Source organism: Achroia grisella, unplaced genomic scaffold (genome assembly GCF_030625045.1).
Source record: "Achroia grisella isolate CSIRO2021 unplaced genomic scaffold, CSIRO_AGI_Agris_v1 utg971, whole genome shotgun sequence".
NCBI lineage: Eukaryota > Metazoa > Arthropoda > Insecta > Lepidoptera > Pyralidae > Achroia > Achroia grisella.
Window position 1 is genome coordinate 2,243,244 of NW_026713077.1, and position 25,745 is coordinate 2,268,988.

Below are 25,745 nucleotides of genomic sequence, written 5' to 3' on the forward strand. Positions count from 1 at the left end.
GTGGGCAGCATGTTGGTGGGAACTCGGGCCACAAACGCCTTGTAACTAGCTTTATGTCTAGATTCCAGCTGCGTCACCCTCAGAGTTAGGTTACTCCTGGTATGTAGTCGACAATGTCCTGCTCCGTGATTAATGCCCAAAAGGATATAAGTTCATATTAGGACTCTCAAAAAAAAAATACAGTTAAGATTAAGTTAGGGCTATAATAATTTGTATATAGAACAAAAGAGGGTTCTCACTCCGCCCTCCGACATGATTGGCCGTTATAATTCTCCCGCCACCCAATCACACGTCGAGGTCCACACCCTTCGAAATTTAAATAAAAAATGCAATTTCTCTCAGTCGACTCGTCGATTTTCAGTGTTGAATACGTGTTAATTGCAGTGTTATATAGATCCGAAATTGAATTTGTTAAAGTGCAGTGGAATATTGTGATTGTGTTTTTATGCCAACCATTACGGATATACCTGGGGGTACCGGTTAGTATATATAAATCTTACTTATATATTTTTTTCTTATAAATGACAATGGAATGGTACACCCGCCTGCGCTGACGGTATACGCTGGCGGTGCACCAGTGGAATATGATATGATGAGTACGAGCTCAGGTCAATTAATCCACAAAATTAAAATTAAATTACGTAACCTAATTAAAAATAAATATACGGGTTCATCATTGCCTTGCCTTTATCCCATTATTTGGGGTCGGCGCAGTATGTCATTCTCTTCCACTGCTCTCTATCAGTCGTCATATCTAAACATACTCTTCTTTTATTTATATCATCTTTCACACAATCCATCCATCTTTTCTTAGGGCGTCCCCTCCCTTTAAATATACAGGTTAATAAACATAAATAAATAAAAGGTAAATTCATAATGGTTTTAATATTACGGGTATTACGACGGTTTCCAAGGGAGACCGCGTGGAGGTCAGACATTGTACATTGCTAAAAATGAGGTTATTAGTCTACATTACCAACAATCCGCTTCCCCCTAATCTTATATAATAAACGCGAAATATTGTGAGTATGGATGGATGGATGTTCTTGACCCTTTCAACCAAAAATTATTGAACGTTTTTTGATGAAACTCTACAGAAATACAGATTATATATCAGAATAACACATAGGCTAAGTTGAAACTTCCAGAAATTTAAATCTCCCTTAGTATGATGTAAATAAAAACATGTAATTAGTTATTAATAAAATAAACTAAAAATGACTCAAATACAAAGCAACTAATGAGTGGATGTTAAATATAGCTACATCCGTTGATAAAGATATCCTGTCGACCAACTATGGTATATATTATTTCAGTACATAATTTTTATATATATTGTAAATATGTACAATTATATTTGAAAAGAATGCGAGATGAGTTTCTTGTCAGTTGTTCTCATCTCGAAATCATTCCAAACCGACGGTAGATTTGACATACCATAAGAGTCTGTAATAGACCTACATGAATAAAGATGTTTTGATTTGATTTGTGATTTGATATATCAAATTCAGTATATAATACAACTTGTTTACCGCGGCTTCGTTTTAATATTCAGCCTCGATGGTCTAGCGGTTTAGCACACCGCTTTACTGCAAGTTCGATGCTTCGCATGGCATAAACATTTGTATTCATGAGTATGATTGTTTGTATCGATCTGGGTGTGCGTTCCACGCGGACGAAGTCGCGAGAACATATTTTACTAAAATAAAAGTAGCCTAAGTTACTCCTTATTACGTTAGCTACCTGCCAAAAAAGTCCAGTCAAAATCGGTCCAGCCTCGACTTGCCAAAAAATATCCCGTTTATTTTTAGGTATAGTTTTTGCGGCTTTATAGTACTTTCATACAAACTTACATCACCTATTTTATCCCCTTAGGGGTGGAATTTATCAAAATCATTCTTAGGAGATGCCTACGTCATAGTAGCTTTATGTATGCAAAGTCTCAGCCCGATCGGTTTAAAATTGACAAAGTTTCATCCCTTATTTTATCCCCTTGGGTGTAGAATTAATCAAAATCCTTTCTTAGCGTCATAACATCTACCTGCATGCCAATTTTCAGCCCGATCCGTCCAGTGGTTTGGGCTGTGCGTTGATAGATCACTATGTCAGTCACCTTTGAGTTATATATATAGATCGTACAGTTAGTTGTAAAGTATAGAGCCACCAGCCCATTAGTGTAGTGAAATTAACCCTACATCACTTGGAAGGTTGAAGAGCTTGTCAGTAATAAGGGCTAGTGATTCAATGGGTAGTAATGTGTACCCAAGTCCTGTAAGGCCGAGGTTCACATATTTTCCCCTGGAAAACATAATAATAATAATAATAATAATTCAGGACAATTCACACAGCGCCATCTAGTCCCAAGTTAAGCTAGCTAAAGCTTGTGTAAACATTACTGATACAATACATATATTTTTTTTTCGTAAATACATATATATTCTATATATAGTATACAAACGTGTCGAACCCGCGTGTATAGCGGTGTGCTAGACCGCTAGACCACCGAGGTCGTCATATATTCATTCGTAATATGTATATATATTTTACATATAGTATACTGTGTGTTATTCTCTATTAAACATTTGTAATATTTTTATGTAATATGACAATATATTAAATATGTATTTTTATTCTCTTAAATCTTTTTAAATCTCTATACAATATTATATTTTTAAAACTTAGTTTTCATTTTTAGGCGCCAAAATATTTTTTCTTTTAAATATGAACTTATAGCATACCTACGAAGGAACATCCTATAGAGCTATATTGGTATTATAAAATGTTAATACAGTGTTACTGATGATAGTATATATTTATTACATAGTATAAAATAAATTCGCTGTCGCTGTCTGTACCTGTTAAGACTTTTTAAACGGAAAATTATTTTTATTTATTACCAGATGTTTCTTGCGACGTCCACGTGTAATATAACTTTATTATTCTAAAATAAAAGTAGCCTAAGTTACTCCCTATTATATCAGCTACCTGCCAAAAAAAGTCCCGTTAAAATCGGTCCAGCCATTTCAGAGATTAGCCGGAACAAACAGACAGACAGATAGAAAATGATAAAAAATGTTATTTTGATGTATGTACCGTATTTATATTCATATTCATGTAGTACGGTCAAACGGTTATTTCAATATTACATACAGACACTCCAATTTTATTTATATGTACAGATAATATATATTTATTACATAGTATAAAATAAAGTCGCTGTCGCTGTCTGTCCCTGTGTATGCTTAAATCTTTAAAAGTAAACAACGGATTTTGAATCGTTTTTTTTTAAATGGATATACACTATATCTATTTAAAAAAAACGATTCAAATGTAGATGTAGAATTACTTAATACACTATTCTACACACTTGAGGAAGGTTGTTATATATTACACATGTACACCCGTGCGAAGCCGGGACGTGTAGCTAGTGTAATATATAAAATTCTGGTGTCGCAGTTTTCGTGTTTATACTCCTCCGAAACGGCTTGACCGATTTTAATGAAGTTTTATATGTATATTCAGTCTGCGAATAGGTTTATAACTAATTTTTATGTCCTAAGAGTTAAGGGTGGCTCACCAGAAGTTTTTTTTTAAATATATATGGCAAAACAACGTTTTCCGGGTCAGCTAGTCAATATATAAATCGAGGGATATGTAACACAACTATAACAGAAATTATGATGCTAAAAAATCTTCAGATTTTTTAAGCGGATAATTATTTTTATTTATTACTGTCCGCGTGTAATATAACTTTAATTTTCTAAAATAAAAGTAGCCTAAGTGACTCCTTATTACATCAGCTACCTGCCAAAAAAGTCCAGTCAAAATCGATCTAGTCATTTCACAGATTAGCCGGAACAAACAGACAGACAGACAAAAATGATAAAAATGTTATTTTGGTGTATGTACCGTATTTATATTCATATGCATGTAGTAAATAACATTTATTTCAATATTACAAACAGACACTCTAATTTTAGGTATAGACTAGCTGTTCCCGCGACTTCGTCCACTAGGAATTTAACTCTATTTTTCTAAAATCTTTTTTTTTCAAGACAGACTGACAAAAATTGTAAAAAAAATTATTTTGGTGTATGCACCGTATTTATATTCATATGTATTTAGTGAAAAACGATTGTTTCAATATTACAAACAGACACTCCAATTTTATTTATATGTATAGATTAATATGGAAATGAGATAAATGTATACATTCAGCGTTCTCCTTTCAGTGTATCTGACATCGATGGCGTCAGACCAGGACTCCTGTTCTGATGAGGAGCCTGACAGTGAGATGCTGAGCGACGACCTCTGTCTACCTGACAGTGATGATGACAGGCAACCGACCAGAAGTGTACAGGTTCAATCTTGTTTTATAAAATTAGTTTAACATAAACAATAATAATTAGTGCTCAACCATAATTAATTTCATCACTACATAGTATAAAACAAGGTCGCTGTCGCTGTCTGTCCGTCCCTATGTATGCTTAAATCTTTAAAACTACGCAACGGATTTTGAAGCGGTTTTATTTAACAGATAGAGTGATTCACGAAGTTCATATGTATAACTAGCTTTTACCCGCGGCTTCGCTCGCGTAGTAGTAAGTATTATTATTAATTAGGTGTAGTTTTTGCGGCTTTGCTTTTGTTTAGCTTGCGTATAAAAATTAGGGCCTACAAAGTCTAAGAAGATTTATACAAACTTTCATCCTCTTTTTTATCTCCTTAGGGGTGGAATTTATCAAAATCCTTTCTTAGGGGATGCCTATGTCATAATTCTGCATGTCAAATTACAGCCCGATTCGTCCAGTGGTTTGGGTTGTGTATTGTAACTCAAAGGTGACTGATTGACAGTGATCTCACTGTCAATCAGTCACCTTTGAGTTATATATATTTTTTTTAGTGGATGATAATGGAATGCTCCCACCTGTGCTAACGGTTTACGCTGGCGGGGCACCAGTGGAAAATGATATGATGAACATGAAGTCAGCTCAGTTAGCACATCGTGACAAATTCAACGGGTATTTATCACAATGGTTTCCAGGCGGAACCGCGTGGAGGCCAACCTGACATGGTACATTGTTAGCAATGGGATCATCAGTCCACATTACTAACAATCCACTTCCCCCAGTTATATATATTTAAATATTATATTATATGGGGTGTATTGCAGCGTCTAGTGAATTGTGGCCTTGGAATCTCACCAGTCGGCCTGTAAAGGAGGTGGGTTTTTCCACTGATCGCAGACGTTCTGCAAACTCTCGCCAGTGGCTCCAAGTAGCTGTAGTGGATACAGCGGCCACACCCCGGTAAACCGCGTCGACTCGCGGGCTAAACCTGGTCGAGGGGGCCTGCCGTTGAGGCAGGTTGTACAGCGGATACCTCCCGCTTAGTGCACGAAGTCTATCCCGGTGGAAAAGGCGACTCATCGCAGATATGCAACGAGTTTGGCGGACCCGGCGGGATAGCAAGGCCTGGTGGACGGCTTAGGGCAATGATAGAGGACAGAGTTATCATTGGCCAGACACATCATCTGAACCTGTCTCCAGTCGTATCGGTCTCTCCGCTCCACTGGATCAAGATGGGAGAAGACGAGGGTGTGCACATGTGTTTGCGCGTACGCTTGTGCACCTAAATATCTCCTGCGCAACTGACTGCTTCCGAATATGGACTCCGATTTGACGGAAAGTCCCGTGGCGATGGGTCGAGGTAGAGAGGTCCGATTTGATGCATATTGGGCTTTGTCTGAGACCTGCACGCGGGCGGCTCTGGGGGTGTTCCTAGAATACCGTGGTCGTTCCTTCTCTGATCAGGGGGGACAGAGAGGGCTCGGCAGCACCTGGAGCGGCAAAGCAGCCCTATTCAGGGAAGCACTGCTTTCCCTGCTCAGCCAGGGAGGGGCTAGAAAAGGTGTCCTAAAAATTGCTCACCCCAACACTTTAGGACGGTAGCAACCGCGGCTGCCTCCGCATCGTTAAACTCGCGGTCGACGCCACAGAAAGAAGTATACAAATAATAAAATCCCTATTATGACATTCGGCGCGTGGAATGTACGTACCCTGCTTGATCGCGATGAAAATATCTGCCCCGAACGGAAAACCGCCATTGTTGCCCGTGAACTTCGTCGCTATGATATAGATGTGGCTGCTCTCAGCGAAACACACCTAGCTGATGAAGGGGAGCTGGTGGAATGCGGTGGCGAGTATACTTTCTTTTGGAAGGGACTCGCTGCCTCTGAGACGCGTCGGTCAGGTGTTGGATTTGCGATTAAAAATAGACTTGTTAACTAGCTACAAGAGTGTCCGGTTCATATTTCGGACCGCGTTACCACACTGCGCCTACACCTGGACAAAGATAACTTTCTTAATGTCATCAGTATCTATGCGCCGACTATGGATAAGTCTGATGACATTAAGGATCAGTTTTATGAAGAGCTTTCAAGCTGTATCTAAAGCGTAAGACCTAAAGAGCAGATTCTCCTGTTGGGTGATTTTAATGCCAGGGTAGGACGGGATTACGATGCATGGCCCAATGTTTTGGGTAGGCATGGAGTTGGTTCCATGAACAGCAACGGCCAGCTTTTACTCAGTTTATGTGCACAATTCCATCTTGCAATAACGAGTACCTTGTTTAGGCTTTCCGCTAAATACAAAAATACATGGATGCACCCAAGATCCAAACACTGGCATCTAATTGACTACGCAATCGTTCGGCAACGTGACGTCTCCCAAGTCCTCGTCACCCGCGTCATGCGTGGTGCGCACTGCTGGACTGACCATAGGCTTGTTGTTGCTAAGTTGCGTCTTCGCCTCTATCGTCCTCGAAGATCTGGTACATCAAAGCCCAACGCGAGTCTTAACGTAGATGGGCTTCAAGATCTTGAGATGAGGAAAGAATATGCTCGATCTTTGGTCTCTGGTTTGCCATCCATCAACAAAGACGGCGGCATTGTGGATTGCGACTGGAGTGCTTTGTCTTCTCACATACTGAACACGGCCACAACTACTTTGGGTAGTAGAGCCCGTAAGAACGAGGACTGGTTTGATGAGAATGATGAAGTATTGACGGAAGCAATTGACAAGCATCGCCGTCTCCTCCGACAACACCGCGGAGCTGACCAAAATGTGAGCGTTGCGGAGATCAGAGAAAGTAACCTGCAGCTGAGGCGATTATCTAGGGAGGCCAAAGACAAGTGGTGGCGAGAGAAGGCTCAACAGATTCAGTGGCTCGTTGACACGAATCAGCTCGGAGAATTTTACAGCGAGGTTCGGAAATTAATTGGCACAACTTCTATTGCCAAAATACCGTTAAAGCCGCTGTCTGGAGTAGGTTTACTTAAGAGCAAAGAGGAAGTACTTGCACGATGGGCAGAACACTTCAGCACTCTGCTAAATGTGGACCGGGCTGCTGACCTGGAACACATTCGTTCGATTCCGCAACTCCCTGTCGCTACTGAGCTGGACGAGACACTCACTCGTGAGGAGATTGCTATCGCCATCAAACAACAGCAAAATAAGCGTGCGGTGGGCATTGACTCTATACCGGGAGAACTGTTTAAATACGGCGGTGATGAATTGCATTCAGCTATATGGGAACATTTTGTTCGTATGTGGCAAGAGGAACAAGTCCCATCTACTTTTAAAGTATCACGTATCAGGGCCCTATATAAGAACAAGGGTGACCGGTCCGATTGTAATTCATACCGTGGTATTTCGCTACTATCAGTCCCTGGAAAAGTCTTTGCACGAGTGTTGCTGAACCGCCTTATGACGCTTTCCGAAAAACTTCTTCCCGAAACCCAGTTCGGCTTCCGGCCTGAACGAGGTACGTGTGAGGCTATATTCTCAGTGAGACAACTACAGGAGAAGAGCAGAGAGCAAGATCGTCCTTTATATCTCTGTTTTGTTGACCTTGAGAAGGCCTTCGATAGTGTGCCTCGTGAAGCCCTCTGGCTTGTACTTCACAAAATCGGATGTACAGAGAAGTTCGTGAGACTTCTAAGACTCCTGCATGATGACATGCAGTGCTGCGTCGCTGTTAACGACGAACAGTCCAATTTTTTCCCCGTCACCTGTGGGGTAAAACAGGGGTGCGTTCTAGCACCCACATTGTTCGCGTTATACTTTTCAGTCGTAGTCCAAGAGGTCTCACAAACGACTTCTGAAGGTGTTCGCATTCGATTTCGCACGGACGGCAATATTTTTAATCTAGCCAGACTGAAAGCCCGCACCAAAGTGTCGCATGCCGTGATCACTGAGTTGATGTACGCTGATGACCTGTGCTTCGTAGCAGAATCCCCAGGGGGCCTGCAACAGCTAATGTCCGATTTCCACGAGTCGTGCCAAAAATTTGGCTTAAAAATCAGTGTCAAAAAGACGGAGGTGATGTCTTTGGATACTCATGGTCGCGAGTCACTGAATATTACACTCGGAGGGGATGAGCTGAAGCAGGTGGATAAGTTTCGCTACCTGGGTAGCACAATATCATCTAAGTGTGATCATGATGCAGAGATCAACAGCAGAATCGGTGCTGCTGCAGCGGCCTTTGGCAAGCTGGACTCTAAGGTCTTTAACTCGCACGACTTTAGGTTGGCAACGAAGATCAATGTCTACATGGCAGTCGTGCTGCCCAACATCTTATACTCTGCCGAAACGTGGACAGTATATCGCCGTCACATCCGTATGCTAGACCGATTCCACCTCAAGTGCTTACGGAAAATACTTCATATCCGATGGTCTGACTGCGTACGGAATACTGAAGTGCTGCGAAGGGCCAATGTCGGTGGTATTGAGTCTTATCTTATGCGGTGTCAGCTTCGGTGGTGCGGGCATGTGACGCGTATGATGGAGGAAAGAATGGCTAAGTGCATCTTTTACTCAGAACTTGAGGAAGGCAAGCGGAAGCATGGCGGACAACTCCTCAGGTACAAAGATGTGCTGAAGCGACATATGAAGCAGTGCGACATCAATCCTTCGATGTGGGAGCAGCAAGCTGCCGAACGGCCGGAGTGGAGAGCGCTTGTTAATTCTAGCGTCAAAGCTTTTGAAAACCGGCGGCTCCTTGAGCTGGATGCCAGACGTGACAAGCTGAAAGCCCGACCATCTGCGGCTATCAGCTATAATTATATGAACGGTGTGCTCTCATGCCCGCAATGTGCGAGGATTTTTACACACAAAATAGGCTACATAAGTCACATGCGAGCACATCAACGACAAAATCGGAACTGAAGATAGTCGCCGTGGCCGAAATCGGCCTGGATTACATCATATTTAAATACATGTACACCCGGGCGAAACCGGGTGGGTAGTTAGTAAATTATGAGTTTGAATATTTTTAAGGTTCTATTGTCAAGGACTATAATTTCATGCGTGTATCCTTGTCAAATACATGGTACCCTACCATGTATTTGACAAGGAATGGAATGGAGGTGTGTAATGTTTTTTTTTATTGATTTAATGTATTTTCCATCTATACATATGAATAAAAGTGGAGTGTCTGTTTGTAATATTGAAATAACCGTTTTTTACTAAAACGACTGGTCCGGGACTTTTTTGGCAGGTAGCTGATGTAATGAGGAGTAACTTAGGCTGCTTTTATTTTATAAAATTTCTTAAATTAAAAAAATAAAGTTTATTCTACGCGGACGAAGTCGCGGGTACAGCTAGTGCGGAATATAAACAAATATTAGCATGGCATTCGTGTATGCCAAATTTCATGACCATCATCAAATTTCATCATACATACGTACCGTATTTATATTCATATACATGTAGTAAAAAACGGTTATTTCAATATTATAAACAGACACTCCAATTTTATTTATATGTATAGATATTATGATGCATCCTCATAGGATTTGGCGTGACCATAGATAAATCGGCACATATTTGCCACACATACGAATCAGTTGATTAGTCCTTACTTGTACTTCCAATAATATATCCAACTGAGTCATCCAAAAAATAACCAGTGTTGCTGCGTTTGTTGTATTGCCATTTAGAGTGGTAAATTTATTTCAAATCGAATCAAATCAAATCAAAAATTGTGTTCCATAAATCATGTTTTCATGTAAGACTTTATGAACGTCAAGTTTTTGTAATAACTTTTTTTCACCGTCCAGTTCATACAGATTCAATTGAGTATGTGTTTTATTTACCAATATAATATTGTACAATACTTGGATAAGATACGATGGGACTTACATTATCATATTATGATGAAAGTCCTTAAATAAATCTAAGATTAAAAAAAATAGACGTCACAATTTTTAGAGCGCCATCTTGACCCATTCTAAGCAGAGCCTATGTTATGAGTACTAGACAACTGATATAAATACATAAATAATATATATAGAAAACACACAAACGATTATAAACAGACATCATCATCATGTGCTTCTTCCTTATCCCATTTATTTGTGGTCGGCGTAATATGTTTTTCTCTTCCATTCATCTCTGTTCGCAATCATCTCGTTATTTACTGTCTCTCATACCATATCATCTTTCACACAGTCCATCCATCTTTTTTTCGGTCTTCCTCTACCCTTATAACCATCCACATTCATATGTAACACCTTCCTCATTACATGCCATACCACGGTAGACGATTACTCTTTAACCTCTCCACTTGTATAACAATGACATAAGTATTATTCATTTCTTTATATACTCTTTATTGTACCAGATAAATTAGAGGAATCAAAATTAACACAGTAATAGGTTAAGGATGAGATTGAGATGAGGAAGAGATTGAGATTGCATAAGCGATAAGGCCTTTTACCGCCTTTTTTTTTAAGGCCACCGGCCTTATCTCTTATGCATTCTCTTCCAGACAACCTTTGGTTAGAGGAGAAAAAATAAAATCGTAATAATAATAATAGCAATAATCTTATAAATGTGTACATATATACATATAAATAAAATTGGAGTGTCTGTTTGTAATATTGAAATAACCGTTTTTCACTAAATACGGTACACACACTGAAATAACATTTTTCTTTATCATTTTTGTCTGTCTGACTGTTTGTTCCGGTTAATCTCTGAAACGGATGGACGGATTTTGACGGGGCTTTTATGGGGGCAGGTACCTGATGTAATAAGGGGTGACTTAGGCTATTTTTATTTTAGAAAAACGAAGTTAAATTCCACGCGAACGAAGTCGCGGGTGCAGCTAGACAAACAACAACTCTATGTATATATTATATATATGTATATAATAATATATATATTAATATATAAGTATATTTGTAGTTATGTATATTTTCTATTTAATTTTTTTTTTGTAATTGGAGTAATATATATAATTTATAGTATAAATAAATAAAGTATGTTTTTTATGTGAAGTAGTAATTTATTGGTTTTTTAATAAAAGTGTAATAACAAACAAGTTAAGTCGCTTCTGTCGTCACCTAAAGAAGATGCTGCAAGGAGTAGACTGTAGAGCCTGCGCTGACAGGATCACGGTGGACTGCGACTTCGATCCCATGACCCTGGCGCTAGTAGTAAGTCACTGTTGGGTTTTAGCCCGTAGAAGTCCGGCAGTATCCGTTAGCTTCCCCGGCGGGCGGATATCCATCACAGATTTCCCCATATAAAATATAAAAGGTCGCTAGTGGACTTACTCAAATTATGTTGGCAACACTGAATGACTAACCGGACAGTACCAACATGTCTTAAATACATGAACCAATCGAAAACTCTTAGTGTTCGTCGAACGCTATCGCAGTAAACACTCGAACATGTCTTCCGTGATATGTATATCGATCAGCCAGGAGTTGGCGTTTAGCCGGGCCACAAGTCCGAGGGTTTGGAGTCGTACCATGTAGCTCGAATACGTAGATCCGTCAGGCAGGAGTTGGCCTTGGGTTTGGAGAGATCAGTTCCGATGTCATTCAATGAAGCTGTAAAGGCCAGCAACGGCCAACAGCATTAGAATAATGGAAGAAAATTCGAACTAGCCAGTAAATTCTACAAAATGGCGGCCGGACGGGATAAATTTCCGATGACTCTACTACCAAAATTATGGAAGATTGAAGAAAAAGTATGTGTAAGTACTATTCAATTGTGGTCTAGTTAAAGTCTAAGTAAGGGCGTAACTAAGTCGTGAAGGCCATACCATACTCCGCCGAAACGGCTTGCTTGACCAATTTTTATGAAATTTTACATGTATCATTAGATCTGAGAATCGACTACTATCTATTTTTCATACCCCAAGTTGAGTTGTTCACTCCTAAGAATATATTTTTTATTTTTCTGACAAATCTTTATTTTCTTTAATTTTTTATAACGTGGGATTCAAAAATACATACAACTTTAAATTTAAACCTACTTTTTGGATATAATTTTTATTTTTCATTTCTTATAAGGCGGGATTTAAATACATACAACCCTAAATTTGAACCTATTTTTTGTATATAACTTTTATTTTTCATTTCATATAACACAGGATTAAAAAATACATACAGCCCTAAATTTAAACCTATTTTTTGGATATAACTTTTATTTTTCATTTCTTATAACGCGGGATTAAAAAATACATACAACCCTAAATTTAAACCTATTTTTTGGATATAACTTTTATTTTTCCTTTCTTATAACGCGGGATTAAAAAATACATACAACCCTAAATTTAAACCTATTTTTTGGATATAACTTTTATTTTTCATTTCTTATAACGCGGCATTAAAAAATACATACAACCCTAAATTTACCTATTTTTTGGATATAACTTTTATTTTTCATTTATTAATAACGCGGCATTAAAAAATACATACAACCCTAAATTTACCTATTTTTTGGATATAACTTTTATTTTTCATTTATTAATAACGCGGGATTAAAAAATACATACAACCCTAAGTTTACCTATTTTTTGGATATAACTTTTATTTTTCATTTATTAATAACGCGGGATTAAAAAATACATACAACCCTAAATTTACCTATTTTTTGGATATAACTTTTATTTTTCATTTATTAATAACGCGGGATTAAAAAATACATACAACCCTAAATTTACCTATTTTTTGGATATAACTTTTATTTTTCATTTATTAATAACGCGGGATTTAAAAATACATACAACCCTAAATTTACCTATTTTTTGGATATAACTTTTATTTTTCATTTATTAATAACGCGGGATTAAAAAATACATACAACCCTAAATTTACCTATTTTTTGGATATAACTTTTATTTTTCATTTATTAATAACGCGGGATTAAAAAATACATACAACCCTAAATTTACCTATTTTTTGGATATAACTTTTATTTTTCATTTATTAATAACGCGGGATTAAAAAATACATACAACCCTAAATTTACCTATTTTTTGGATATAACTTTTATTTTTCATTTATTAATAACGCGGGATTAAAAAATACATACAACCCTAAATTTACCTATTTTTTGGATATAACTTTTATTTTTCATTTATTAATAACGCGGCATTAAAAAATACATACAACCCTAAATTTACCTATTTTTTGGATATAACTTTTATTTTTCATTTATTAATAACGCGGGATTAAAAAATACATACAACCCTAAATTTACCTATTTTTTGGATATAACTTTTATTTTTCATTTATTAATAACGCGGGATTAAAAAATACATACAACCCTAAATTTACCTATTTTTTGGATATAACTTTTATTTTTCATTTCATATAACGCGGGATTAAAAAATACATACAACCCTAAATTTGAACCTATTTTTTGGATATAACTTTTATTTTTCATTTCATATAACGCGGGATTAAAAAATACATACAACCCTAAATTTAAACCTATATTTTGGATATAATTTTTATTTTTCATTCACCCTAAAGTTTTTCAAAACAACGTTTTGCCGGGTCAGCTAGTATATGTATATATGTATCTTTACATAGTATAAAATGAAGTCGCTTCCGCTGTCTGTTCACTTAGATCTTTTGAACTACGCAACAGATTTTAATGCAGTTTTAGCAATAGATAGAGTAATTCAAGAGGAAGGTTACTAACTACATTATTTTTACATTGCATTACACAATGTTACACTGTAATAATACTACCTAGCAAAGCCAGCCGCGTAGTTAGTTAACCATATATATATATGTTATTTTTTTGTTTCTCAAAATCATGTTAATCTATCACGATTAGACCGAGGTACTTTGTTAAAAGTCGATTCATGGGTACCTCAGTCTCAATATCATATCCAACGAAATGCCAACGAATGAGTGGCATCACAGGTGGCACTTGATAACGCGATGTCCATAGTGCTGTTCTTGTCCTTACATAATAAACTTTCCTACCGTAACCTTCGTCCATCTAGGAATTTACTTCTGCATGTTCCTGCTCATCGTACGAGCTTCATTTCTAAATGTGTCACATTGAAGGCCATAAAATCCTGAAATGATTTACCTCTTGACATAAAATCCAGCACTACCAAATTCATATTTAAATCTAAATTACGCCAATATCTTTCCCTAAATCAGAATAATTCCTTCCCAAATGTTAAATAACAATTTTCTTACTGACGCATCTGAACATTCACTGTTAATGTGTATAGGTATATATTTAATTGTATCTGTATGTATGTATATGTACGAGTATATTTTTCATATTTATAAATATTGAGTATATGTAATTATTTATTTAATATTATGTATTATATATAATTATGGACTAGTTTATAATCTTTGTTATTTTTTTTTATTGTTATTTTAAATGGTATACGTACATTTTTTTTATTATTTTTTTTTTAATGCACTTGCCCCATAGATCTCTGTTTGCCCAATGGTTGACTGGGAGAAAATACCTCATGGTGTTAAGTCCGCCATATGCATCAATATTTATGCATAAGAGATGTTTGTATTTGCCGGTTCTTTTATATATTATACATTATTATGTATGAAATCAAAGACTGTTGTCTGTTGACTTATGTGAATATATTTCAATTGTTTTTTATGATGTTTTTATTTATGTACAAAAAAGGTTTTAAACATACTCCACCTTAGAAGATGTGAATATTAACTAACTAATTGATGGATAAATTAGTTAGTTAATAATAAGTTAATAATATGTTATTATAAATATTTTAATTATAATTTATAATAACATATTACGGTAAATATATTGTTTGGCGTATTAAGAATAGTACACAAAAATAGAGTAGTATTGAATTTAGGGATATTACCCATTCATTGAGTATTCTCAACTTAAAAAATAGTAAAGAACATGTCGACCTTTCCTTAGGCAACCATATTGAACGTCATTAAATGACAAACTGCAAGAAGCACTTGCATTAGAAATTACTCCAAGCTTTGTAAAAATTACTTCGGCGTGTATTACTGCGTGATGTGGCAGTTAACACGCAACTTTTTCTTTTCTTTTTATAACGAAAGTTAGACACAATGTATTTACGCCCTAAATCAATGTATTCATTGATAAACTTTTTATATTGTAGTTTTAAATGTAGTAGCTTATTAAACCTAGATTCTAATCCAAGCAAATATTTATAACCTAAATTAAAAGAATTACCTATCTCTTGTAACTTTTGATCGCCGATAGGTAAATTATTTGTAAATCGACTCATATTATCTCTAACCGTAGTGCTTTTGAAAATATCCTCACATTTCTGTTGCGCTGTTGTCGCAACTGACGGTGAAGGATCTTTAATTTCATCTTGCTCCCAGGACTTAGTCAATAAGTCCTTGCAACAAATATCATTGTAAGAGCAAAGAGAAACAACCTTATTATTATTATTACCCCTAAGCTCTACCGGACCAGATATAAGCCATCCTAATGTCGATTTAATCATAGATGGACGCCTAGAGCCTAAAGATATAGTTTCTCCATTTACAATATGAAAGAATAACTCGGCTCCAATGAGCATATCAATATCTTTACTTATAAAAAACTGTGGATCAGCTAATATAAACTCCGAAGGTATATTCCACCTAGCAATATTAATATCCATATGAGGAAGTGGAACAGTAATTTTATCAGTAACGTTGCAATTAAGTATATAAGTAGTATTAGAGAATGTTGAATATATTTTTAATGTAGTATAATATTGTGTAATCTTAGGAGAATTACCAATGCCTTGTATTTGGCAACTGTGTGAGATCAATTTTGAATTTAATTTGTCCGTTAAGTTTTTAGTTATAAAATTTACTTCGCTGCCCGAATCTAGTAATACGCGAGCGTTTATCCAGTCGCCCCCTTGAGTACGCAACCTAACTATTGCGGTGCTTAATAAAACCGTACCTGGATATTGAGTAGGCCTGGCGACAAGAGCAGCTGCATGTGGGACTGATGTCTCTATATTACCCGACATTGTATGTTCATTTGTGGACTGAATAACAGGACTAATCTCGCTTTGAGTGGATGTACCTGCCCTAGGATGCATATTCATATGTAAAGTATAATGGTGACGCTTTCGGCAGAACTTGCAAGTAACCTTGCTACATTTATGAGGTATCTGATAAGAATATAAACAATTATAACAAAGCTTATTAGCCTGTACATAGTCACTACGTTGTCGCGGCGTCATTGCTAAATACTTTCCACATCCTTGTAAATAATGTTTTTCATGACATAGTGGGCAAGTTTCAGAAGCTTGAGAAGTCGATACTTGAGACGTCCTCTTCATATGAGTATGCGGCATTGTATTAAATGTATTAGTATTCGTATTCTTATCCTTAACGTTTTCGAAAGCAACTGATCTGTAGTTTAAGAAATCTATTAAATCCAGCAATTTTGGCAGTTCAGTAGTTTGCCTGCTCAATTCCCATGCCATTCTTAAGGAATTGTCCAATTTATGTGTAATTAAATAAATCAATATTACTTCCGTTGTATCAACTTGCATCGTATTTAATGCATCTAAAGATTGTTGTAGATTACTAAGAAAATGTTTGATATTGTCTCTTGTAATGGTATTGTAATTCAATATTTTCAAGTGGTGATTGACAATCAACATTTTGTTTTCGTAGCGTTTCTCAAGTGTCATCCATGCGATGTCATAATTATCCTCTATAATTGGTAATGAGGAAATCAATCCTGCGGCTTCACCCCTTAGAAAAGACTTCAAGTAATAAAATTTTTCAATTTTAGTTAAATTGTTGTTGTTATTAATTACAGATAAAAATAAATTTTTAAAGTTATTCCAGTCCCTGATCTCTCCACTATATATAGGTATATTTAGTTGGGGTATAGGGACATGTATTGATTTCTGTATAGGAATGCTATTAGTATTAGAATTATCGTTTATTTTAATGTTTCTGTATTTCTCGTATATAGCTGTAGTTTCATAATATTTATTCTCAAAACTTCTCTCTCTATTATATCTGATTCTAAATCTTGTAGACACTCTATTTCTAATTGAATTTCCATAAAATCATCCAACATTTTTTCTAAATTTGTATATCTAGTTTTTATTTCATACGTTTTGCCGTGATTGTTGACATCACTAATAAATGTATAATGGCGTGTGAGATTGCCTTTTAATATTGCTCGTTTGCTAAGCAATCGCTTCAATTCAGCCATGCTGATTATTATATATTGTAAATATTAACGTATATAGTTATATCGTAATTTACTTACGGTTTGTATGTTGTATTGTAAGATCTGTTGATCGGACTTCTGTGTTGTCGAAGTCTTTTTTATTTATATGGTTACCTGTTGGTATATTCTGTTGAATAAATATTTTGCCATATGTTGGCTTTAAAAATCTCGAAGGACCACTAAATGTTTGTATTTGCCGGTTCTTTTATATATTATACATTATTATGTATGAAATCAAAGACTGTTGTCTGTTGACTTATGTGAATATATTTCAATTGTTTTTTATGATGTTTTTATTTATGTACAAAAAAGGTTTTAAACAAGAGATATAATAAATAAATAAAATTGGCGTTTTGTCGTACTGGCTACTTTGTTCTCAAATATCTCCTATTTGGTTAGGAATTGCAATTTCAAATTTATACAGCTATTTACTCGTGCATTTGTTTTTCGAAAACCGTAATCCATATGTTTTTTCCATCTTTGGTGTTTTCTTTGCATCGCTCAGTTTACATAAAGTGTCTGCCATTCGAGCCATATTTTGTGTCTAGCGGTTTACTAGGCACAAAATATGGCTCAATAAAAATATAGATATATATTTTTTTCCACAATTATTTCGAATGGCAAACACTTTATGTAAACTACCTTATTTCCGATGGTCGTGGGTCCGATTCCTCGCGAGGTACAAACATTTGTATTCATGAGTAGGTATAATTGTTTGTATCGGTCTGCGTGTTTTCTATGTATTTACAAAAAAAAATATCTAAGTATTTATAGCAGTTGTACAGTACCCATAATACAAGCTCTGCTTACCGTGAGACTAGATGGCGCCGTGTTAATTGTCCAGGGCAATTTATTTATTATAAATTTGAAAGAGTTTGTAAACTTGGTAACTCTGACTTCCCTACTTTTGTTGTAAGCAGCTTTGTCTAAAATACACGCAGATATGGTAGTAAAATCACAAAATACGTAATCATGACACCTTGATTCATTGAACACTAGCCGTCACCCACGATTTTGTCCGATTGTTTTTTTTTAATAAATAAAATTACTAAAAATAAAGTAGCTCAGTAAGCAAGTACTAAGTTACTCTTTAAAAGATTAAATGTTAGCTTGTGAATGTCCCGTCAAAATCAGCTCAGCCGTTTCAAAGAGAAAGACAAGAACAAACAGACAGAGAGAAAGACAAGTAAAAAGCTATTAATTTTGATTTACAAACAGACGATTCAATTTTATTTATATATATGAAAATGGGTATGAAGTGATCACATCATATGTACTTGTGTATTATGTACTTATAGGCGAACGTTGCCATTTTCTACCAGAAGTGAGCATGCATCCTATTTAAATTATTAAAAAAAATGTTCCTTTACGGATATGTACATTAAATTAATGTTATATTTATTAAAACAAAATATTCCTTTACCAAACTGCACCTTAAATTAATATATTATTAACTAGCTGTTTTTTTAACTAACTTAACTTTGTACTTTAATTTAACTTTGTTTTTTTAAATAAAAGAATTTTTCCAAAATAAATGTAGCCTAAGTTACTCCTTATTACATCAGCTACCTGCCAAAAAAAGTCCCATCAAAATCGGTCCATTTTAAAGATTAGCCGGAACCACATACAGACAGACAAAAATAAAAAAAAATGACATTTCGGTGTATGTGCCGTATTTATATTCATATGCATGTGATAAAAACAGTTATTTCAAAATTACAAACAGACACTCCAATTTTATTTATATGTATAGATTACGGCAAGGATTGGTAAAGGATTATTTTTTAATAACTTGGTATTAATTTACGGCCCTGATTGTTGAAGGAATCTATTTTTTAGTAACTGGATGTAAACATAAGGGGCTGATGGTTAAGGAATAATTATTTTATTAACTGGTATATTATGTATGCTGACTTCTTGTAGAAAAATGACGCCTATAAACATTAACATCCTCATATCCATGAATCATATCCATGTAAACCAATATGGGACAAACCACAACACCAATGGAATATTCCAGAATTTATATTAGTATTATTATGTCCTGCAGATTAATAGTGTATTTTAGTACATATTATTAATTATAGCTGTTCTATTGTCAGTTTGCGGTTTCTTGTTCATTGTTGTACATCTAATCCTATATCTAATCCTTGTTAATGTGTGTTTATTTAGAACTGTTCCCGAGACTTCGTCCGCGTGGAATTATATTTTATTTTTCTAAAATGAAAGAACTTTTCTAAAACAATAGTAGCTGATGTAATAAGGAGTAACTTATACTCCTTATTACATCAGATACCTGCCAAAAAAGTCCCGTCAAAATAGGCCAGCTATTTAGCCGGAACAAACAGACCGACAGACAAAAATTGTAAAAAATGTTATTTTGGTGTACGTACCATATTTACATTCATATGCATATAGTAAAAACAGTTATTTCAATATTACAAACAGACACTTCAATTTTATTTATATGTATAGATAACATTTATTTGACGACCTCGGTGGTCTAGCGGTTTGGCACACCGCTTTACTTACGATGGTCGCAGGATGAATTCTTGAGTTTGATTACAGAAAAAAATTATGTATTTTTATCAGTTGTCTAGTATCTATAATACAAGCTCTGCTTACTTTGGAACTAGATGGCGCTGTGTGAATTGTCCACGGATATTATTATTATTTAAAAGAGCAACATGTAAGTTTCTTGCTTGTCCTTCTTGTGATGAGTCTGCGTTTCAAATGAGTGGTAGAATGAAGAAATATAACTATTCAAAAGTGCTTATACCAAGTTTATTATTTCTATTATATTTGATTGTAGTTTCTGCCATTTAATAATATCACACAATAGTCTAAATATATATAACTCAAAGGTGACTGACATAGTGATCTATCAACGCCCAGCCTAAACCACTGGACGGATCAGACTGAAATTTGGCATGCAGGTAGATGTTACGACGTAGGCATTCGCTAAGAAAGGATTTTGATTAATTCTACCCCCAAGGGGATTAAATAGGGGATGAAAGTTTGTATGATACTTTGTCAATTTTAAACCGATCGGGCTGAGACTTTGCATGCATAAAGCTACTATGACGTAGGCATGATTTCACGTGTTTAAAGCGTATAGTCAGTCGATTTACAAATGTGCTCTGTGGTGTAGTTATTCATTATATAAATTTAATTTAATTTCTTTATTTCAACAGAGCCTCACAGAAGATATACCAGCTCTCAACTCCTGTCTTCTGCGTCCGCCACGGAAGCTGTTCACCAATTGCAGGGAACGTTGGCGCCAGCAGAATGTCAGTGGTGCCTTTGCTGAGCTACGAAGGCTCGTGCCTACACATCCTCCAGACAAAAAGCTGTCCAAGAATGAAATTCTCAGGATGGCTATCAGGTAAGCTATTATAATAATAATATTTCGATGGTTTTGGTAGTATAGCAGTTTGAAACACCACTCCACCAATCCATGATTGCAGTTCGATGCAAATATTTGCATTCATGAGTATGATTACTTGCAATCGGAATGGCTAGGTGTTGTCTATATTTATATTATACACAGTCTGGGCCAATAGTTCGCGGACTGGGCCGTATAGTATATAGTATCAAAAGATTTCATTAAAGAGGTAACCAAACATTGTATCAATGTTTGTCGAGCAAACATCAAGTTCTGTTTGAAACTTGAAAAAAGTGCTACAGAATTTTTTCAAATGACAAATAATGTATATGTAGAGTAAGATGGTCGTGAAGAAGTTGAGGACGATTTCCGGTTAGGACGACCAAAAGTAGGACGCAGCGATGATAATGTGAGGATATCACGGTGGAATATTAGTTTGCAGTCATGAAATGCCTGCTGGACTGAGTTCATCACATAAGGCCAGAATATCGGCAACAAAGTGTGAACAAACGTGGAGTCTCCTCCATGATAACGCGCTTGCTCACAAGGCAATGATTGCGACGGAGTATTTGGCCAAAAAGGGCGTTGTCGCAATTGAACATCCGCCTTATTAGCCAGATTTGTACCCAGCGAACTTCTGGCTATTTCCTAAACTAAAAATGGCGATGAAGGGCAGGTCTTTTTACTCCATAACGAAGATTCAAAGTAGCATTACCGGCGTCCTGAAGTGGCTTGGAAAAGAGGAGTTCTCTGACTGCTTCCAATATTTTAATAGATTATTCCAACGTTTTATCAATGAGGAAGGGTTATATTTTGAATAAATAAATTGAAACATGTTTTATTTGACCAACCGTTTTGTTTTTATGCGACCAGTCCGCCAATTTTTGGGCCACACTTTGTAGATTTAATAGAAAACTTTAAAAATTTATTTGCACAGTTTATTTATTTTTCCTCTTTATAATATTAGTATAGATAAAAATGATTATAACTCCATCATATAATTTTGACGTGAACTAAGAATAGACAACTTATTCTTTATTATATCATATACTTTTTATTTTCAAGGTACATAGGTCTACTTTGTGAGGTTCTGGAATGGCAGAAGACACATGGCCATTCTATGAACAAGGAAAACACAGCAAACCTAGCTATAAAATGCGAATCACCTCTCAGTCCCCATTCGAGGCGTATTCGTCTCAAAAGGCCATATTTCAACGACGAAGACTATCCAAAACCTAGAATTTACCACGAGAACTCCGATTACCAAAAATATGGGAATGAAGAAAACGAGGAGTCTATTACACGGAGAAATTATCAGAGAAATGCTAGTTGTCGTGAATTTTTCTTTGGAAAAGATCATGTAAAAATTCTACGAAATCAGTATCACCTCCCTACGAAATGGCGGCAGAATATACCGTTCAGAAACTTAGGAGATCGCAACAGCAACAATCTGTTGATGATAGCACCAGCCCAGAACGGCAGAGAGAATGACAGTAAGAATTCAAACGGCAATTCTAAGGAGAAGAGTGATGGTAAAAACATCGAGAAATAGAACATGCGAATGAAATGAAGAATGAAACAAGATATTCAAGATTTTGGATATTTAAGTGGTAGAGAATTTATGTATATTTTAATCTACTTACTGTACTAGTACAGCATTGTATTTCGATTCGCTCATTCTATTTCACCGGGGCAGAATTTATTCATTGGCTGTATGGATATATGCCTCCCTTACCTATTTTTGCTGTGTAAGCTTTCATAGTAAGCTGTGTTCTAGTTTAGAGTAGTTATTTTTAATGATAATAGGATTGTACACCCATCTGCGCTAACGGTTTATGCTAGTGAGGCACCAGTAGAGGATGATACGATGTCAGGTCAGTTAGCCCATGGTGATGAATTCACCACGAATTAATAATGATGGTTTCTAGTGAGAACCGTGTAGAGGTCAACTTGACGTGGTAAATTGCTAGCAATAGGATCAACATTTCACATTATAACAATCCCCTTTTGTAGTAGTTAGATGTGGTCACTACCATATCTATCTAGACCTTCTTGTTGCAATTGCAGGAATCATTACGGTAGGTGATAAAACTATTTCATGAGCAGTGTTACAGGAGTTATGTCATGACATGATGTGGAGATGCTATTAAAATCTATTGACAATGGTTGTTATTCTCCATTAGCTGGCGACTCAGTATGGTGGCCACTCTAGATATATAAAAAATCACTATACCATAAATGTAAATGTAACTTACAGTATATTGTAAATTTCAAAAATCTAGTCTTAACCTTACCTTGTATAATATTTATATATATTACAAATTTGGTAGAAAATATTACGTTCCATATAAACTAGTTCCAGATTGTACTAAATTTTAGTTCATTTTACAAATGAGATGCATCCACAATGTACCAATTTCTTCTTGCAAAGTCAGATGGAGACGACAACAGATTTCTGTGTTACGTTGCAGGTATTTTTATCTAAAGTTCTAATTATTTTCTTACTTTTATGATAATTTTACCAGTGGATACTTCGTATAGCCGTGTGGTAACGGCAGAGAATATTACCACCCTGAAATTTAATCACTGGGAATCGTAAGAGGCGATTGAGAGACAAATCCCTAAGACTATCTAGGGTTAGTGTCAGGCAGGCGGCCGGCTATAAAATTTTGCCAAAACTCACTTTTTAAGTCACAAAAAGAGTAAATGGAACACATAGATAACATGTGCATAAAGGCTAGGGCGTACTCCTTAAACGACGCGCAGGGGCAGCACCACCACGGCTCCTGTGGGAAACGATTCAGGGTTGTTGCACCATACTGGGCGGGTGCAACGTAAGAAGGAAGTCCAGGATCTGAGATTAAGATATGCGAGCTGGAACATGGGCTCAATTAAGAATAGACAAGTAGAATTAGCAGAGGTATTGGAAAAAAGACGAATAAATATCGCATGTATACAGGAGACGAAATCTGAAAAAATTGGTGAGATAAACCTTCAGAAAGGATACTGTTAAAGGATAATGCTTTACAACAGTGGAAATAATGAAAGAAAATGGAGTAGCAATCGTATTAGATAGTCATTTAATAAAGTATGTGACGAATGTGAATACACTTAACGATAGAACAATAGCTGCAAAATTGAAAATAGGAAAGATAATTCTGAATATTGTATGCATATAAGCTCCTCAGATTGGACATACTGATGAGACAAAAACATTATTTTGGATTAGTTGAGAATCTGTAATTGGGAATATTTCCAGTACAGAGGAAATTTGTATAGGTGGTGACTTTAATGGACATGTGGGTAAAATAAATGAAGGATATGAGAGAGTTTACGGAAATCGGGGATATGGAGAACGTAACAATGATGGAGACACCTTGCTGCAAGCTGCATTAGCGTTCGATTTGGTAGTCGCTAATACCTGGTTCGAAAAAAAAAGACGAACATCTAATTACCTACAAAAGTGAAAAAAAAACATACAACGCAAGTTGATTACTTTTAATACCAAGAAATAAAATTAAATGTGTTAAAAGTTGCAAGGTGACACCAACTAATGTAAAAGATGACAAAATAATATTGCAACATCAACTATTAATTCTTGATACGACAATCAATATACAGCTGAACCGAAGAAAAAATCTGGTATTTCCTAAAATAAAATGGTATAGGCTACAAGAATATAAGACTGCGTGTAAATTTAGAGAAAATTGTCTTGATAACATGGAAAAAATAAAACCCAGAAGGTAAAACGGTTAACGAAAGTTGGAATGAAATAGCGAATTCGGAGAGAAGTATAGCTATAGAAATGCTTGGTGTATCAAAAGGCATTAGAATGAAGAATGTAGAAAAGAAACTAAGATTTACATATAGCATATACTAATTAAATTGTTGTTGGCGTGTGGTGCCGCCGTAAGAATAGCACCACCCCCTGTCTTCTCGTGGGTGTCGTAAAAGGCGACTAAGGGATCGACCAGTGGACGGGCAGCAGCGTTCTACTGAGTAACTACCATCACACTGCGATCGCCAACCCGCATGCCAAGCGCGGCGATTATGGCAATATCCCCCCAAAATGGGGGAGGCCTTTGTTCTGTAGTGGACGCCATCGGGCTGAGATAATAATAATAATAATAAAATTGTGCGTGTGGTGTCGCCGTAAGAATAGCACCACCCCCTCTCTTCCCGTGGGTGTCGTAAAAGGCGACTAAGGGATCGAGCAGTGGACGGGCAGCAGCGTTCTACTGAGTAACTACCATCACACTGCGATCGCCAACCCGCATGCCAAGCGCGGCGATTATGGCAATATCCCCCCAAAATGGGGGAGGCCTTTGTTCAGTAGTGGACGCCATCGGGCTGAGATAATAATAATAATAAAATTGTGCGTGTGGTGTCGCCGTAAGAATAGCACCACCCCCTCTCTTCACGTGGGTGTCGTAAAAGGCGACTAAGGGATCGAGCAGTGGACGGGCAGCAGCGTTCTACTGAGTAACTAACATCACACTGCGATCGCCAACCCGCATGCCAAGCGCGGCGATTATGGCAATATCCCCCCAAAATGGGGGAGGCCTTTGTTCAGTAGTGGACGCCATCGGGCTGAGATAATAATAATAATAAAATTGTGCGTGTGGTGTCGCCGTAAGAATAGCACCACCCCCTCTCTTCCCGTGGGTGTCGTAAAAGGCGACTAAGGGATCGAGCAGTGGACGGGCAGCAGCGTTCTACTGAGTAACTAACATCACACTGCGATCGCCAACCCGCATGCCAAGCGCGGCGATTATGGCAATATCCCCCCAAAATGGGGGAGGCCTTTGTTCAGT

At 36.4% G+C, this 25,745-nt stretch overlaps 1 protein-coding gene across 2 annotated transcripts; it reads left to right on the forward strand.

Moving 5' to 3' along the window:
• The first annotated feature begins 375 nt into the window (after positions 1 to 375).
• Positions 376 to 22,880, forward strand: LOC131854225 (uncharacterized). 2 transcript variants are annotated; one of them, XM_059205357.1, is made up of 4 exons: positions 376 to 479; positions 4,233 to 4,360; positions 20,741 to 20,931; positions 21,997 to 22,880. In XM_059205357.1, the coding sequence occupies exons 1-4, from the start codon at positions 446 to 448 to the stop codon at positions 22,481 to 22,483; spliced, it is 840 nt and encodes a 279-aa protein (XP_059061340.1). In that variant the 5' UTR covers positions 376 to 445; the 3' UTR covers positions 22,484 to 22,880. The 2 variants fall into 2 exon arrangements, with proteins under 2 accessions (XP_059061340.1, XP_059061341.1); XM_059205358.1 differs by having other exon boundaries at positions 4,233 to 4,354.
• The last annotated feature ends 2,865 nt before the right edge of the window (positions 22,881 to 25,745 follow it).

Excerpts from the sequence above, each read along its gene's own strand:
- LOC131854225 (XM_059205357.1), top strand. The coding sequence starts at position 446 with ATGCCAACCATTACGGATATACCTGGGGGTACCG. Across the intron at positions 4,361-20,740 it reads AACCGACCAGAAGTGTACAG|AGCCTCACAGAAGATATACC; the intron begins GTTCAATCTTGT and ends TTATTTCAACAG. Across the intron at positions 20,932-21,996 it reads ATTCTCAGGATGGCTATCAG|GTACATAGGTCTACTTTGTG; the intron begins GTAAGCTATTAT and ends TTTATTTTCAAG.